This window comes from Carassius gibelio, chromosome B12 (genome assembly GCF_023724105.1).
Source record: "Carassius gibelio isolate Cgi1373 ecotype wild population from Czech Republic chromosome B12, carGib1.2-hapl.c, whole genome shotgun sequence".
Classification (NCBI taxonomy): Eukaryota; Metazoa; Chordata; class Actinopteri; order Cypriniformes; family Cyprinidae; genus Carassius; species Carassius gibelio.
The window spans coordinates 8,563,315-8,582,685 of NC_068407.1; the positions used below are offsets into that span (position 1 = coordinate 8,563,315).

The window sequence follows — 19,371 nt, forward strand, 5'->3', positions numbered from 1 at the left end:
TGGTTTCCACAGAGCTAACGGGCCCTAATTCATTCTAATCTGTCGAGTCAGCATTCCCTCCCTCATACTTCCTATGTGATAACCTGAGTTTAATGCTAAAGGGCAATGATTGCTTTCACAACCTATTATAGTGTAGCAGAGCATTTCTTGATGATGATTTCACAGTGCAGCGCATTTTCTTCTGAGAGATGAAGTTTACATCAGCCACAGGGTGAGATTTATCCAGTCTCACATCTACTGTGTCATCACTTTTCACACCTCTTATTGCTGAAGACATTTGGATGGCCCCAAGAGCAGAGGTTTGTAAGAGCTGAAGTGTGTGATTTTTTCGATGCTAAAATATTTTCTCCTATGTCAGCTTAATAGGCAGAGGCAGCTATAAGTAAGCCATTTGCAGGTTGTTTTCTCCGGAAAAGACAGTATAAACACTGTGTCTCTGCGGCTTTATTGCAACATGTGATATCACAACCTAACCAAGCAACACAAGTTTAACCAATGGCGTAAGCCCGAGAGGGACTATCTTTTTGTCTGACCAATGGCAGATGAAAGGGAAAAACCGTTTGAAACAGGGCTTTCAGCAGTCTGTGGATATATGTGCACAGTAAAGGTTTTTGCACAACAATTCTGTAGGGCTTATAACAAGTAGTATGAATGCACAGATACATTTGTATTTACCTTCATTTTAATGTTGATTAATCTGGGTTATTCTAAATGATGAGCATGTACATGTTTGTGGCTAGTCAAACCATGCCTATAAATCAGAATTCTTTGTGCACAACAACTTATTTACATCTTCTTTTTTTTGTATATGTACATGTCATTTTTATTTTATTGTTGGGCCTATTTAAAAAAAAAAAAAAAAAAAAAAAAATATATATATATATATATATATATATATATATATATATATATATATATACATATATATATATATATATATATATATTAATAGTTTTATATTACATATGTATGTTGTGTGAAATAAGAAGAGGGAAAGTCCTCAAAGATTTTTTTTAATCAAATGTAAATTCATGTGTTCAATTTTCTTGGTTAAACAAATATTACTTACACTATCAGAAAAAGAAGAAAGAAAAAAAAAAGTTCAATTTGATATTTTTACATTAACAGTGTAATCAATATTCTATTTCTTAAAGCTAAGTATGAATCACGTTAGTGTTTTTAAGCATTTTAAATTTATTCCCGAATACTCGAAAGCAACAATTTAAACAATATATTTTATCCTTGAACATATGTTCAGCTATTCTTTTTAATAGTTAACTTTTAACTATTTTTGATGTTTTCAGATCATCAGTAATCAAAGCTCAGTAAATATTGGTTACAGACACAGAGATTTACTGTAAATTTCACCAAGTTGTTTACTCACTGAAAACCTGCACAGATCATGTTTTCAGACCACTTCAAGCCTTATTTTGATGTAACAATGTTATAAATGTAACAGTGTGTGTGCCTTGTTTATTTCTTTTAAATTAGCATTCCCATTAATGCCATTATATTGTTCATTCAGACTGATTTGCGAACATGCACAAACTCAAGAGGTGTGATTATGAACTAATCACAGCCAAACATAACCTGTCATATCCAATAATATTGCAATGGAGATGCTGCCTCTTCTCACATGACTGTTCTCCATTCATTCTTAACTAACCCCCACTCCCAATTAAACTCACTGCAAGATTAAGAGGGGCTCTGTTAAAACTCAATGGGCTCGGGGGAGTCAAGAGAGACACAGACTCCCGCTGTAACTTTACCTGCTGGTGTCACTGTTGTCCAGTGCTTCTTTAGTAACTAACAAGTGATTTGTACACTTTTACTGTTATATTATTGTAATATTTGTGTTGTTTTATAATTTATTGCATTGTTCTACTTTTTTTTTTCATCCAAAAATTTGAATAGGCACTGCCTCCATCGCCTCCATCAAGAAAGCACCCCTGATATATGTATGTATATCCTTTTTAGCCTATTTTTAGGTTTTGATTGGTGTGTTAACCCTTTTTTAGAGCACTGTGAACCAGCCTATAAGAGAATAGTCTTCTCAACAATTACATGTCTAATGAGACCATCAGCGCAATAGCGTGATCTGGCACCCATCCAAGCCTTTTGATTTAATTTCAAACAGATTTATGCATCTGCTCAGAATTTTTATAGGGAGGGAGTGACTGAACTGGTATAACATCTCTGTTATATCAGCTTGGCAAATCATAAATTCAAGCGTTCGCTAATGCTTTTAGCAGTATTTTTATAAGAGAATTAGTGTAATCGGATTAGATGGTAATCAGTTAGAAAAAGAGACACTTTAAATTGTTTGTGGAGTCAATTTAGCTTTGATAGATGAATAACATTTTATGAATATCTAATGTAACGAATAAGCAGGATAAATGGTTTGTTCTGGATATAGCGCTCAATTAAAAGTATGTAATAATTCTTGCACAGTTAGACTGTTTAAGATTGTCTGTAGAAATGCAGGAGACTCGTCACACTGCAGTAAAGTTCCATCTCATTCTTATTCCAGACCATAAACCACATTTCCCTCGGGCACATCTCTTGTAAAACTAAAGCTACTGTTGACCAGATTTTTTTATATATTAAAGAGTTTCGTAAATATGAACCACACCACTTTCAAAAAGTGCTACTGTCTCAACACCTGAGGTTATTATCCCTGTACTATTGAGATTTGGAATCATGATGATTTAATGATCTCAAACTGTTCCCAATTATGTGTTATTTGTTCATGTTTGCTGTATACAGTTTCTGTTAGTTCTCGTCCTCCTCATTACATCCTCAAGCCATTTTTTTCTCTCACGTTCCCAGTGGAGAACTTCAGACCTTTACTCCTGATAAGGCTAATGTGTGTAGACTTGATCGATGTATATGCTTCTACTCCCACCTCATTAAATGATTCCTCATGCTGTCTGTTCCTACCATCTAGGGTCTTTATCTAAAACTGTGGGCCACATTCTTCCAGTGCAGTGAAGAGGATGTCTCATAAGTCTGGATAATACACATGCGGTGTGACTGGGCCTGTCTAAGTGCCATTTCAGGAAACAGGATTATGATCCACTCAAGAAGCTGGAAGTGCTATCTGCTAGTCACATCACATCTATCTGGTCTAAAGTGGATTTAGATTTTTTTTTTTTTTTTTTTTTGCTTCATTATAAAGTGAAGGAAGTATTGTGTCAAGTAAGCTCATTATTTGCTATGAATGAAAATATCCCCTAGCAAAAAGTTGCTGTTACAGGTGCTGAAACCAGTTGTTTCCGTTGTTCCTGGTAATGTAGCAAGCCTGTGTTAAAAAGCCTGCACACAAACACAAACAGGTCATTACAGCAGATATATATATAAAAAAAAAAACAGTAGATATACTGTTTCCCATCCTTTTAAGCAACATGGTCTCACAGAAATGCGTACCTTTGTGTACTTTTTGTGCAGCACCGTTTTAAGTATTCATTTCTTTTGGAAACTGCAGTGATTTGTACTTATTGATATGTTTTTCGCGTATTGCTAAAAAGTGCCCCCAGATGTTTATGCCATGAAACCAGGTAGCTTTCTTGACTCCTGTTTGTTTAAATGGATATTAATAAATTAAAAAAAAATATAATTTGAAGAAATTATATACTGTATTTTTACACCAGGTGTATACTCTATACACTGTAAATTAAATGTATCTTTCTTTATTTTATTTTTTTTAATGAAGATGATGACTGCCCCATCAATTCATGTTTTTATTATTTTTTATTTTTTTATTTTTTGTTGTTGTTGTTGTTGTTTTCCTAATTAGACCATTTCTAAGCCCACCACATTAAATGTAGACAACAGAGTAAAATATACAATCAAAGTGCAATTTGTGATCATTCTGCTCAAATGAGCATGTGATTGTCTTTAAATGTGACTCTACCTTTTCCTGCTAAGTGCTGTTGCACTTAATGAACATTATTAACAGTTTGCAGCACTTTGCTGCTACTGTCTGCACAAATCACATTTTTAATAAAGGTTGAATCCTTCCTGACAGTCACTTTATCAGTGTTTGTTTGGATCAATTATGTCAGCAATATTATGGTATTATGAAAATCCCATGGTTTCAAGCTACGCTACTAAGTTACATATTCTGCAGGTAGAACAAAAAATGTTAAGCATAATAATGCCTCAAGGCAAGTCTGTGGGCTGAACATCAATATTTTGTGTTGACATGTTGTAAATGGAATCAATCCGTATGGATTGATTTTTGCCAAAAGCTTTAAAAATGTGACATGAAAGTACAGTATGTTTTGCTTAACCTGCATAAAATCATTAAATTAGTGTAGAAACAATTTTGGTACTGGGTAACAGCTTTACACTATGTATTAAAATGTGCTCAATCATGCTATCAAGAAAAACAACCATAGTTGTGAAGTTAATGTGAACCATAAGGGACATGTTTGGTCATCCGCACCATGTGACCCTGCAGCACGTTGGCTTATGAACGAGCTGAGCATAGATAAAGCAGCACCACAGAGGCATGAGAGGCCGTTCTATCCCTGAGGGCACAGCATTTTGACTCGAATCCATGAATCTTGAGCCTGTGTCGCCCCTGCCACCCACTCCTGTTCTACATTTTCACTTTCACACTGACACACAAAATACACAGACAAGGTGTACTGAAAACCTAGTATACCCACACTACATAGGGCCTACACATCCTTTGATTTGAGGGTAAGGACATCTTAATGAGTAGGTCCTGCATGACAATATGTTTTTATCACAAACATGTAACAATGACAGTTTGCAGCTGCTGGTATCATGAGCAGCTAGGTCAGATTTTCAAAACAGGTGAATCAGAGACTCTAACCAACTGAGAAAAACTTCTCTTTACTCTCTTAATACTGACTGTCAGAATCTGTTCATGTTCATTTAGGGCATCAAAGTTTGTCACTGTCTTTGATTCTAATCTGTGAATTATTTATCACAGTAGTGTAGATTGTTAGATGTAAAATGCTGTTGGATTTTCTCGCTTTTTTATTACGTGCCGAATATACACTTGAGCATTGCTTTTTCAGTAGGGATTTTTCAAAAAAGAAGGTAGAAAAGAAATATAATGGTAACTGCAGCTGAATCTCACTGTGGGCATGGTGAGGTATTGAGCAAGCCTTTATTCTGCAGGCAGTGAAACGCTTTGATTTCATGATTCAGTGACTCATGATGCATTCATTATACAGAAGGAGTCAGCGTGTGGTTATTGAAATTGAAAATGTTGTGCTTTGTGTGCAGACATGTAATGGCCAATTGTTTCATAATAAACATCTGAGGCAAATAGGAGCAAGAGATCTGTAATTTTTCATTCAATTTTGAGACGATAGTCAGTGAAACTATGACATGCTGCAGAATGAAGCTGAAACAGATACAGTGAGTGTGATGTAACAGTGCCCTCTAGTGGACTCCGAGGAAGTGAAACAAGAAAAAGGCCACATTCACGCACCCTTAAATGATTTGAATATATTACTTAGCAATTCTGAATACTAACATTAATATTAAATATGATTTAATTAATACAATTAAATAAATTCTTATAATCAAAATGAAATATTTGCAGGGTTTTGTTGAGATGAGTGCCACAAACCACTATTTGTGCCTGATTTATATTCAAACAGCCTTAATTAAAAATAATTTTACTTGCCACCATTACTATTATTGCTGTAGTTAGATTTTATAATCTAATATTAAATACTATTATTTAATAATATTATAATAGTTTTATTATATTTCATTGTAATATAATCAAAATTGTGTGTGTGTGTGTGTGTGTGTGTGTGTGTGTGTGTGTATTATATAATTTCTTAATCCCATAAAGCACTATTTTTGGCAATAATATTTAATGACAATTATAACTAACCAAAACTAAACATAATAATAAATGTTGCACTGAAACAATGGCATATACACAAAAATCAAATTAAATGGAAAGATGCTTTTTATTAAAGATGTTTTTTTAATCTAATGTCCAATATGAAGCTTTGCAGCTAAATCTGTTGCTTAGGATGTCAGAAACATATTTACACAAATTTGATGTATGGTGAAATATCTTTTAGCTGTCCTTGTTTTATATGGCTTTGTGAGTTTATGACGTAAGTTTGTTTGATAAAACAATCTGATAAAACATTTTCTAAAAATCTTTTGTTGAGGTCAAGAATCCAATTTTAAAGGGGTCATCCGATGCTACGTGCTCTTTGACAAGTTGGTTGAACTGAAATGTGTGTTGGTAGCGTGTGTACACAACCACCCTAAAATATATATATTTTTTTAAATCCACCCATTGTTTTTGTTTTTTAATTTACTAAAACCTTTACCTCTTTCTCAAATTGAGCCGATCTCTGTTGACTGTCTGTTTTATCGTCACAAGACAGGCCCCTCCCACTATAGTTTGATTGACAGTAGCACCTCTTACCTTCCCTGAGTGAGCTGTCATCAGTCTGCCATTGTTTCACCACAGGAGCAGCCTAAGCGATTGAGGTGTTCTGTTGTTGGATGTAATAATGAACATAGCAGTCTTCATTTACTCCCAACAACTAAGCCGCTGAAGACGCAGTGGATAATGTTTGTTTTTTAAGAGAATGTGTCCCCCATTAACATAAATGCGTCTATGTTCTTGCGAATCATTCGTGATCCAGCTTCATCTACAGAAGAAGTGAGTATAAGGTTTTTGAATCTTTGCAAATTGTCTTTCCTAAAAATCTGCTAATTAGCAAGTTACATGATGAAAGCAGCTAAAGTAAACATTCCCTCAGAAAGCAGCTTGGAAGAGAGGGGCGGGGTCAGCAGAGCTCATTAACATTTAAAGGAAAATTCTGCAAAACGGCTTTTTCTGAAAAGAGCTGTTGTAAACATAAAAAAGGTGTGTGTTTTTCACAATATTGGGAAATTTGAATCAAACTATGATACAGACTTTTCATTTAAATCATATCAACTTGTGGAAAATGGGCATTGGATTACCCCTTTAACCTCTTTGGTCTCTGGAATCCAGTCAGAATGGTTGACAACCAGAATTACTGCAAAAACACGCAATACTACATTTAAAAAAAAATGTAAGGGGGTGGGTTATAGATATTCTAAATGAACCCCAGACCCACTAAAATACACGCATCAATATGAATCAAAAGTCAATGGTAGAATTTGCAATTATGTAAGGACTGGGCAGGCAGTGAGTAATGAACAGACATAATATGAAGTTATCTTTCCTCCCAGACTAATTTCCTCGCGACCAACACACTTTGAAGGATTAGCTTTGATCCCACGGGTGTTTGTTGTTCTCTCACCCTTTGGTCTGCCACTGACTTTCAGATACTACAAACAAGTTGCCAAATCACCGATGCCAGGTCAGGAAACATACCGAAATGTCAACCTTTACTTTAGATGTCCGCACCTTAAGGCTACTTTTAAATGTTTATTTATTTATGAGCCATTTTTGAAGCCAAGACTATCTTTTGACCTCTTCAGTCATGATGGTGTTGATATATGCACCATCACCACCACAGGCTCACGTCGACATTCATTAACAGATCTCTGCATGCCAATGCTGATCCACATCCCAGCTAACCTCATTACAATACATGCTTGTATCTCCACGGGATTCTCATCCCATTTCTTTCTACATTTTTAAAGTACACAATTTGGCACTAATTATCCCACAGTGGAATGGCCAGATTGTGAGTAGGAGGGGAAGATTTTTAAGTCCCTTGTAGGAAAGATCAACAGAGGATTGCACAGAGAAAATAAAAACACCAGCTATGTAAATTATATTCCTTTTGAAGCAGAGAATGGATTCATTACTGAGTAAATCATGTAAAAAAATAAAAATAAAAAAATAAATACATGCTGGTGTCAGTATGCATTAATTTCTTATCACATCATCATCCATTTGGGTCACATTTCAACACGTACTGTCATTATTGGATTAATTAGCCTATCGTCACCGTGTGTCTTTTTCTTTCTTTTTTTAGCTATGATAAGAAGTAATTGAGTTGATGACAGCACTAACAATGTCCTCTGCGACTTCCTCAGCAAAGTTCAATGACGTTAAAACAGGAAATTTACATGATAAATGCTGCTGAAGTTTAATTTTACCTCATATAAGACATTCCTGCACAGATTTAAAAGTGTGTTTATATAGGACAGATGTGCTTTTCCTCATATGGGGACCCCAAGGGCTGTTTCTGAGCACACAAGATGTTCTTAGTCTTTAGTTTAAAAAATCTTATTTGTTCTGCTTTGAGAGCTAATTACATCATAAGACTACAAATCCTATTCCCATTTAATTGCTTATTAGGCAGTTTTTATTTTAACAGTCTTGTTTAATTTGATAAAGCAGCAATAAAGTCTGAAGTCTTGTGTAAAATGCTATCTAGACTGTTAACAGAGATTTATCATTTTTGATTGCACAGCATTACAAAACAAATTTAAAAAATAAAAAATAACCTAGGTGGATATATATATCTTCTGTCTCTTACTATCAATTTTTAACACACACACACACACACAAACTATGCCCATGAATGTTTATGATGTATATGTCACATAAAATATGTATGTGCTATAGGGCATGATGTATTCTCACAGCATGAGCTGTTTTAATGGCTATATCACTGATACACATCAAGGGCTCAAAAGCACTGCAAAAATGTCATCTTTTAAACCCATCTACTTTAATCTTGAGGTCTTTGTAATTGTCAATGATCACACAGAATTGTGTGACATACTAGGAATAATATTTGAAATTCATAAGTCCAGTCGAATGCCTTGGAATGTCTGCTAATGCTTTAGGGGAAAGGTACCTTTGTTCAGAAGACGTCTTTGTTCATGCCCACTTTCATCTGCTGTATGATGTAATATCCATTGAATTAGAAAACTTCAAGGATGAAATACATTTAATGAATATGTTTATCTTAATTCAAATCTATTAATAAACCACCTTCCTTATTTTACCATAAGCTCTGAGTTTGAAGAAAACATTGTTGTCTTTGTTGCTGATATAGGTTACATAGGATGTACAGGAATGGTTCACCCAAAATCTGCTAGAAATTTAATCAGCCTCAGGCCGTCCAATATGTGTATGATCTTGAAACAGATTTTAAAAATATTTAGCATTACAGCAGAGGATCCTCTGTAGTAAATGGGTGCCATCAGAACAGCTGAGGTTCAAACAGCTGATAAAAACATTACAATAATCCACAAATAATTTCCATGACTCAAATCCACATTATTAACAAATCCATTATTAAGGTATTATTAACTTCAAACTGTTGCTTCTGCCTAAATATGAGTCCTCTAATCATTGCTTTCTCCAGTGAAAAAGTTGTCTCGTCTGAATCAGGGGAGAAATATCCATGGGTCAAACAGTCCAAAACAGTGCTGAACAGCTAAGGTGGATTTGATGCGATAGGACAAAAGGGGATGGAATTTTTTACTTAAGGAAGTGTTATTATGGATTATAGACTGGACTTTTGGCCAGAAGTGACAGTTTGTCATTAAAATTATGGAGTTGTTTATTACAAACATGCAGCTTTCCATTTCAGAAGAAGTTAATAATGGACTGGAGCAGTGTGGATTGTGGATCATTGTGATGCTTTTATCAGCTGTCTGGACTCTCATTCTGACGGCACCCATTCACTGCAGAAGTGATGTAATGCTAAACATATTTGATGGTCTGAGGGTACGGTTTCAGCATTAATCTGTTCCTTTAAGATTCCGGGCCAAATTTCTTCACCTCCTCTGTCTTTTTACTTCATGAGTGAGAACAAGCATGGTGGCCCTCTGTTGATAAATCTTCTGTGCTCTGACACCTGGTTACTCTCACTACCCAGGGTGATAACAAACCATGGCCAGGAGAAATTGAATTCAGATGTTTTCATTTACCAGTCTGATGATGAAAGAGCTTCTGAGCTTAAGGGAACCTACAGCACTCAACACTCATCTCAAAGATTCTGTGTTATTTCAGGTTCTCTGTGTTATAAAAATATGAATAAACACATTTGATTTGCCACATTAATAAATATATATATATATATACCTCTGTGTTGCATTATAATAAGAAGTGACCACTCTGGTAAGTTATTGCAGGTTGTTTTATTAGGGTTTTACAACATTGACATGTTTTAAAAATTAATAATAATAAAAAAAAAACATGTTCATTGAAATAAGACACCAAATCTAAATGACTCCAAGACATTGAAAAACAATACATCAGTAAAACATTACTTGGCATGCCACAGACAAACATCAATATCAGTATTCAGTTTGGACAGAAATTGTGAGCAAACAACGAACATTATGGCCTAATAAGACATTCAATCTCACAAGCAATCATATACAAATGTGTACATAGGCTACTAAATAAATACAATTTGATAAACACTCTTGCTTCATTAAACCTTTCAAAACAAGACTGCAAATACAACAATAGACAAGAAACTGAACTGCCAGATGTGGATGTTTATTGCATGGTTTATTACAATATTGCAAAGCAGATACCCTGCCAAACCTGTCTGACCCGTTAGTTCACTTAATGAACTGTTACGGTACCAAACAGCAGTTTGTGCTGAAATGTGTAGATAAGCTTTTATGTTAAATTAGTTTTCTATGTAAACAAGCACTAGAATCACCGTCTTTGGTCAGGTTTAGAGTCTGTGATACAGAGCAGCTCATCAATGTCTGTTTTAAAACAGCGGTCCAACCCGAAGACACTGGGGGAGAAGCAAACAACACAAGCTGAGTGATTATTTCATACTTTCAAGAACAGTATTTTGAACTTTGATTTAGCTTAACCATGAATGATCACTTTCTCCTTTGGTTTTTGAACAAATAACTTTTTTAAGTAGACTATTAATGATTATAAAATGAAAGTCAGTATTATGAACTGAAAGAGATATATTATGATATACAATATTATGGTCTTTCATTTCAATTTCCATTAAAACAAACAAACAAAACGTCCCCACTTGTACTAGTGTGCAATCAGCAATATACCATAGTGAGAGGAGATAGATCAGAAAAACAAATAGCGTTCGTTCAGAGGACTGTATGGAAATCTATTGCCAGCCTCCTTCATGTTTATGTAAGGTAATATCGCTATACCGACAAGTACACAGTACGCCAAGACTGCAGATCGCTACAACATAAAGAAATGCGTACAACAAAGAAGGAACGTGTGAAAACACAAACAATACACTCTAACATATGCATTTCAATAGAGGTAACGACTGTAGGATTTATGCTTTAGTTAGACAACAGGTTAGATTTAAGGAATACATTTATTCAGACAGACTAGTCCTTCTCTACAAAGGACACACTTGACTATCCGATAAAGGGAGCTGCTTTGGGCCTTCGTCCCCCGACTCTTCCTCTTCATCCTCACTCTTCTCCATGTTGCACATGGACATGGGCACACGAGCTGCAATGGTGGACATCTCTCCAAGGTGACTCTCTGCTGTGGCAGTGATGGCCCCTTTGTCTGATGTCTGGTTCAGATTGGTGGAGTCCAGATTGGCGACATTTCCTTTAAACATCTGCATCAGACACTTCCTGAACTGAGAGAAAGAGTGTTGGATTTAATGTAAATAAGGATCATGGTCTCTCCATATCAAATAAAATCACACACACACATACAAATAAAAGGCGTCATTTTAATTATGCTATTAATTATGCTTGTTATGAACTCAAGACGCTTTGATTAATATTTCCAGTCTCTGTGCCATCATGTAGAGATTTGTTTTCAGCAGTTAGACCTTTGCACAACTTCTGCATTGAAACGAGGAAAAGGTCATTAAGCAAGATGTATTCTATGTAAAAACAAGGACATTTTGACCTTAATTAAAGCAGATAAGGTCATGAGAAGGAAATATATTCATTTCCTCAAGGTTTTGGTTGGACTGGATGAAAATGAGGTACCATGGGTAATTATAATACCAGCTACTCTCTTGGTCAAATTTGTAATGCAGAGAAACACTATGGTCGGTACACATACACAGAATAACACAAGCAGTAAATGTAAAAAAACATGAAAAAAATATTGTTTATTGTTAATTCATGTTACCTTATGCATAATAACTAACACTTGAAACTGAGCATTATATTTGATATTATACCAGGACAACTGAAAATGACAACAATAAAATCTAGCCATATCAACTTTGCATTCTTATTGAATACACCAAATCACAGCAAACTTCAATAAAAAACATGCCTTTATACATAGCCTATATGCTATATGTTCAATTTTCGTAGGATTCTCCATATGCTCAAGAGCTCTTGCGATATCCAAACAAACACAATGCAGCATTACTGATGCTATATAAACCATCACTATTCTCTCTCTTGAATGTTTGTTCTCATGTCTCCATAATGTAGTCTGTCTCTCTCTCTCACATCAGAGAAATTTGCAACCCAGTGACCCTTGACCTGAATTTATTCTGGGAACAGCTGGGAAGGAATTGGGTTAGTTCTGGAAGATGTGCACAGCTCAAGGGGTCCAACAGCCTCCGCTCCAAACCACCTGGGACCCACATCCTAGGGGTGGTCATCAGAGTCATATGACTACAAAAGATCACTGCTTCGCCCTTTACATCAGACGGCACACTACAGGGACACTGAGAAGAAATTGCCCTCTACAAGCTTAGTGTATATGTAAAAAACAAATAAACAAACAAAAAAAAGATATGATGGAGCAACTGTGCCAACTGTATCACTCACTCCTCTGAGAATACAGAACATCTTTAAAAATGAAAATAGTCAGAGGTTCAAACCATTGTTTACCCCGGACAACAAAGCAATTGAAATGTAGGACCTAAGACCTTAGGAATGCTATAGGAACCCGGACATTTCCTGAGAACGGTTTATAACTCAAGAGATGTACAACAGTTTTCAATGGGAAAATATGGAGCATAATACCAATGTGAATTTTAACATTAACTTTGAATACATAACACACCTTTCAACTAAGAAAAATGGAATCTCCTCAACCAAAACTGTCAGAGTAAAGAGCATCAGATGTCTGTGATTTGTCGCTGACATATGATGCAAGAAAAAAAGTGTAGAAGTTCACACCACCTGCTCACGCGATGGCTTTTCTAGGAAAGCACAGTCAATTCTGACAAGACAGCTAAAATAACCATTTCCCATGGTGCAATAATTACTGAATGATGTTTACTACAAAAAGAAAAAGAAAAAATATGTTTTTTATAAATATTTTCTATTCACATTTTATTTAAAAAAGTAATAATAATACTTATGTGTTTAGGTTTGTTGTTTAATTTTGTACGCTATATATGTCATGTCAGATTTATTGTCTCTGGTACTTGTTGCTTTCTGTCTTTTATTGATTGATCACATAAAAACATAAAAACACTACAAATTGATTCTTAATATATAACAATTTTTTTCTCAGCATGGCAGCCTAAACTTTTTTAATAAAATGTGTATGGGATCCGAAAATGCCAGATAAGGACAACAAACAGTAAAGACGTACCTGCTTATTCATGAAGACATAGATGATGGGATTGTACACAGCTGCAGTCTTTGAGAAGAAGGCCGGTATTGAGCCCAGGCGAGGATCAATATGGATTGTGGGACAGGCTGTGACAGTAATTGAGAATGCTGCATATGGTGTCCATCCAACCATGTACGCAACTATCATAACAATGACCATCCTCACCACCTCTCGGTCAGGCTTACGCGCATTACCCAGCCTTCCATGAGTGTTCGACACCTATTAAACAAATTAGAGTTCTAAGGTTAAATGCATTCCAAGAGTAAGTTAACATCAAATGTTAATGTACATTAGGTACACCAGACAGAACCTCAAAAGCTTCTTTGTTGTTTAGCCAGTTTTATTCAGTTTTTGGTTATACTGTACATCTTTAACTATATTTAATGTATTAACTCACATAAACTAACAATGAATAATATATTGTTAAAGGTATTTATTCCTCTTTGTTATAGTTAGTTAATAACAATACTGTCAACTGCAAGTCCATGTTAGCACAGGTCCATTAAATAACCTTAATGGACTTAAAATACTTAAAAATTTATTTGTAAATGTTGGAACAATTGGAAAAATGTTTCATTGTTAGATTATGTTAATTACTGAATGTTAACAAATGGAAACCTTATTGTTAAGTGTTAACAAGTTATTCCCCCTCTTTAGTCATTTAATTATTTACTTTAATTTATATCTCTTATAAAACAAACAAATGTGAAAATCAACATAAGAGTATATTACCAACCTTTCTGAGTTTCTGCATAAGTTTGCCATAGGAGATAATGATAACACCAAGAGGAACGATAAAACACGTAACGAAAAAGGTGATGATGTAGGTGTGGTCGTAGTAATCAGTTGAGTACCTTAAAAAAAACAGAGACTTTAGACCTCTAGACCTTTAGATTTGTCCTATAAGTCATCTAACAGGTACTTTTGGTGTGTTCAAGTCATGTCAGAAAAAGATCATATTTACGAGTTGAATGCACATGAATTGCACCACGAAGTTGCAATTACAAGTGAAAAACTTTTTTAGGTACATGACAATCTTCCTCTGACTAAAGTGACTTGAATGCACTTGACTTCAAAAATTACGACTTCCCAACTAATAAATACAAACTTCCCAGGAGGACTTGAACACACCATCTGAGCAAAACAATTAGTGTGGATAATAATAAGTTGTTCACAAATCTTTAAAATTAAGAGCATATGTGCATGTTTTACAATTGCATAATATGCTTAGTGAAGTGCTTTGTTTGGTCCAAACAGGCATTGCAACATAACTGAGTAATAAGCACCTGCAAGCTCAAGGCAGTGTCAAAATCTGGATCACTAAGAGTGAACAGAAACCAAAATTTACCAACTTACATTAACTGTTTAGCTGTCAGAGTTCTCACCTGCAGAAACTACTCTATTGAACATCAACATGGATGCAACTATGCACCACAACAGTAAATATATTCCCCATCCTTGGTCTTCTCTGTGTCAGTGTGCATTCCCTATTCAATTGTTTGTGCACTGTTTGCGTTCCAAGGCCAAGGCCAAACCATAGCCACAGCCACAAATATTTTGAACCAGTCTCTTGAAAGCAATTTTTCAACTGATGGCTGCATGGCATCAGCCTTGGGTTTATAAGTGGTTTCCTTTTTTCTGTCACAACATAACACACAGAAAGGAGCCTTGACTTTAACTCCATGTCTGATTCCAAATTATGCCACTTTAAGAAACATGTGCAAGGCACATTAGTATTCATCAATAACGTCATATTGTGGATGTTGCTCTCTTCATACATGTCCATGACAGACAAACAGAGACAGAGATTAAAAGATTGTGAGCGAGAGAGGAACAAATAATAGGTAAACAGAGAGAGTGAATGAAGACATGAAGGTAGGGAGATTAAGTGAAAGAGTATTTTGAGCTCACCAGTTGGGTTCACAGGTGGTACCAATTTTGCTGACTGTATAACTGTTCCAGCCAAAAACTGGTGGGATGGTACAGATGAAGGAGAAGGTCCAAACGAAAATAAGACCCAAAGCTGCATGCTTGACTCCCAGCCGGACATTTTTCAGAGGACGACAGATCACAAAATAACGCTCAAATGCCAAGATTGCTAAAGACCACAGAGCCACAATCCCTAGAAACCAAGAAAGTACACCATCATTACTTTGCATATTGCATATGGAAGCCACTTGAGAAAAAAAAGAATCATGCTCTGGTGAAGATAAAACATCTTAATGATGAGATGAAAAGTTGACTTTAGTCATAATTTCAACTTTATATCTCACAAGTATGATATTGCATTTCAGAATTTCTACTTGTTATGCCATAATTATAATTTAGCAAAGCAACAGAAGAAATGGGCTGATTAGTAAAACAAAGACAATATGCTTGAAATCAGGGCTTTGTTTTAACATTCATCAGTAAAACTAAATAGTATCTTCTTTAGGTTACTAGTACTCTTTAATTACTTTTTAATTATTCAAATTGAATTGCATACTATACTTATGACAATTTACCACTGGCCATCTGTCCAGGGTGTCTCCCTGCCTATGGCCTAAAATGCTGGGATTGGATCCAGTAAAACTAAAACCCTGTTGTTTGAAAAATGAACGGATGGATGAAAATAGATTCAAATTTATTTCTATATTTATCTAATGTATTTATATATATATATATATATATATATATATATATATATATATATATATATATATATATAATATATGATATATTTATTTATATAATTGGTCTACTACAATAACTATTGTTACCAGAAATTTACCATTGTTTTACTATAGTCACCAAATTGTAACCATTATATTTGTAGAAAAAATAAATAAATTAGAAATATTCTGCCAAAAAAAATTTTTTTAAATATTATAAATATTAGTTTTTTTTTTTGTTTTTTTTTTTTTTACAAATTTTTCCTTTGTTACTAGTCAATAAACAAGTACTGGTGACATATTGAATGTAACTAAGAAATATAGAGGTATAATTACTGGTAAATAAGAAATAAAACTAATTTTTAACGAATACAACTATAAAATACACCAGCAACAAGTGGAATACATACCACAACAAAAAAGAATGGTAAAATGTGCAATTTGTTACCAATAACAATAGAATTGTCAAGGGAGTGGCTGGTAGCAAAACAGTGAGTACTAATAAAGAAACACTATACATTTTATTATTAACCTAACATGTGATATTTAGTTTAAAGTAATAAATGTTACACGTCTTGGTATAGTTATACTGCCTAATAACTCACCGAAAAAAGTGACAGCGAATCCCTCCAGCACACACGCCCAGACGCCCAGGAAGAAGTAACCTCGTGCATTAGTTAGAAAACTTATAGTGCCTCCTGTAAGCGAAACTAGAAAATCAGCAACAGATAAATTAACAATGATGTAATTCAGCGGTTTCCTTAACTGTTTGAATCTAAACGTCACAAGCATAACGGTGAAGTTCTCTGTTATAGACAGTGAAGTCACTATGAACATCAGACAGGCGAGGAAAGTGTAATTCCAGGGCGCAACAGACTTGAGGGGACCCGAGAACGGATCCTCCGGTGTGGTGATGTCGGTAGACTCGGTGACCGAAGACCCCATCGATTCCATGACAGCGATTAGGGCGGGCATTGGGATGAAAAAGATCAGGAAAAATTCTTCAAATCATCATTAGGGCGCTTCTTGAAAATCCAAGACAGGTGTTTTTAGAATGTGCGCACTGCAAAAATAATTATATTAATTCAAACAAACACACACACATAAGTAAGTGTAACATTTATGTGTGTTGCATACGTTTACTTATTATTTATTTATTTTTAATTTTCGAAATATTTCTTTTCTAGTAAACCAATCCAATTGAGGAGGAAAGTCCAGAAGAGCGCCTTTGCGTAAAGGTTGCAATTAAATGCCACAGGTCCGCGCGCTTTGCTTCCACAGTTGAGCATAAGCATGTTCAAGCTGTTCTCCTTTATATATGCAGCCCGTCAGCATGGCCATCTCAATCCCTCGAGGTAATGAGAAAAGTCCTTTCCCAAGTTTACCGAGACATTTCAGAGGGGCGTCACGCGCTTTGCTCTCTTAAAGGTGCATGCAGTCGTTTTTGCTAATGAAAAAGTTTTATACATACAGTAGGTTACCTTTGAAAAACTCACCTTGAGATGAAGTTCCCAGGCATACCACTCTTCTAAAAAAGCTAAAAAAAAAAAAAAAAAAAAAAAAAAGGTAAAGCTATGTGGAGCAGGTTGCCCTCTAATGAGTATCTTCATAATTCATATCAAATGACCAGTTAGGTGCAAAAATGCGGTAAGTAATATATGCACCTCATAGGAGTGCAAGGGCAACTCAAAATCAATCCAACAGGAACGGCAGGCTCCTTCTCAGTCTACAAAACACTATAGAGTTCTTCCTTATTATTGATTATAGTTTTAAAAGAATAGTTCACTCAAATATAAACATTTGCTGTAGCAATTTACCCACCCTCAGGCCATTTAAGATGTAGTTGAGTTAGTTTCTTCATCAGAATAGATTTGGGAACATTTAGCATTACATCACTTGCTCACCAATGGATCCTCTGCAGTGAATGGGTGCCGTCAGAATGAGAGTACAAACAGATGATAAAAACAACACAATAATCCACATAACTGCATTCCATCAATTAATGCTGTGTAAAGTAAAATGCTTCGTGTAAGAAACAAATCCATTAAATCATTAAGGTGTTTTAAGTTTAATCCATAGTCTCTGGCCAAAATACAAGTACATTCTCCATAATAGTCCTTCCTCTGGTGGAAAAAGTCTATCCCATGTTGTCCACTCACTCAATGGTTTTAGTCATTTTCGTTGTAAATGGTACCTGCTGTATGCATACTTCTTTTCTGATTCAGACAAGACGTTTTCACTGCAATATTAATCTCAAGCAAAGTTTTGAAATGTCTCACTAATGGATTTGTTTTTTACAAACACACATCTTTTCTCTTCGCAAGATGTTAACTGATGGTTTGGAGATGTGTGGATTACTTGTGGATTATTGTGATGTCTTTGCCAGCTGTTTGGGCTCTCATTCTGACGGCACCCATTCACTGCAGAGGATCCACTGGTGAGCAAGTGATGTAATTTCTACAAATCTGCTCTGATGAAGAAAAAAACTCATCTACATCTTGGATGGCCTGAGAGTGAGTAAATGTTCAACAAATTTTAATTGTTGTGCAAAGTTTGCCTTAGTAAAAACTACCAGTTTTAAAAATTAACTGCATATTTTTGATCTGCTGAATATTTTGACATGAGAGATTATTTGATGAAAGTATGCACAAAATGATCTTCTACCATAGATAATGTCTGAAATGCCTCCTTTTCCTGCCTCAAACTGACAAGAGTGAAAATACCAGGAGTGATTTATCTGCTACAAGATTAAACCGTATAATTAGCATTGCAGATTTCCTAGAAAGAAATAATGAAGGAAAAGTAGGAAAATGCAAAAAAACTGAGATCACATCCAATACACAAGTGTCTTGTCTGTAACATTTCTTTCTGTCATTCCTATTGAGATGCTTAGAAAAACATTGCCACAGCCCTTGCATATGTAAACAATTTATTAAAACCTATGAGGATTGATCAACACTATAGCATGTGAGATTTACCTGCAACCACAGGCATGACAGGAAAATAAAGGTTTATAACTGGTTAGACTAATTGCTATTTTACTGTAAAGAAAGGGTTTATTGATTATGAGCAAATTTAATTAATTTGTGTAAGGTCCATCTAAGTAGTGCAAGGTCTTCTTCTTTGATGATAAATTATGTTTGTGTGTGTATGTGTCACAGTCATCTACTTTTTTGATTTCCAGGGATACTA

At 35.0% G+C, this 19,371-nt stretch overlaps 1 protein-coding gene across 1 annotated transcript; it reads right to left on the reverse strand.

The window, feature by feature from the left end:
• Positions 1–10,124: 10,124 nt before the first annotated feature.
• On the reverse strand, positions 10,125–17,511 carry valopb (vertebrate ancient long opsin b). The gene is made up of 5 exons (XM_052570821.1): positions 16,785–17,511; positions 15,440–15,650; positions 14,265–14,382; positions 13,508–13,747; positions 10,125–11,570 (listed from the first exon to the last, which is right to left on the reverse strand). The coding sequence occupies exons 1-5, from the start codon at positions 17,152–17,154 to the stop codon at positions 11,319–11,321; spliced, it is 1,191 nt and encodes a 396-aa protein (XP_052426781.1). The 5' UTR covers positions 17,155–17,511; the 3' UTR covers positions 10,125–11,318.
• Positions 17,512–19,371: the final 1,860 nt, after the last annotated feature.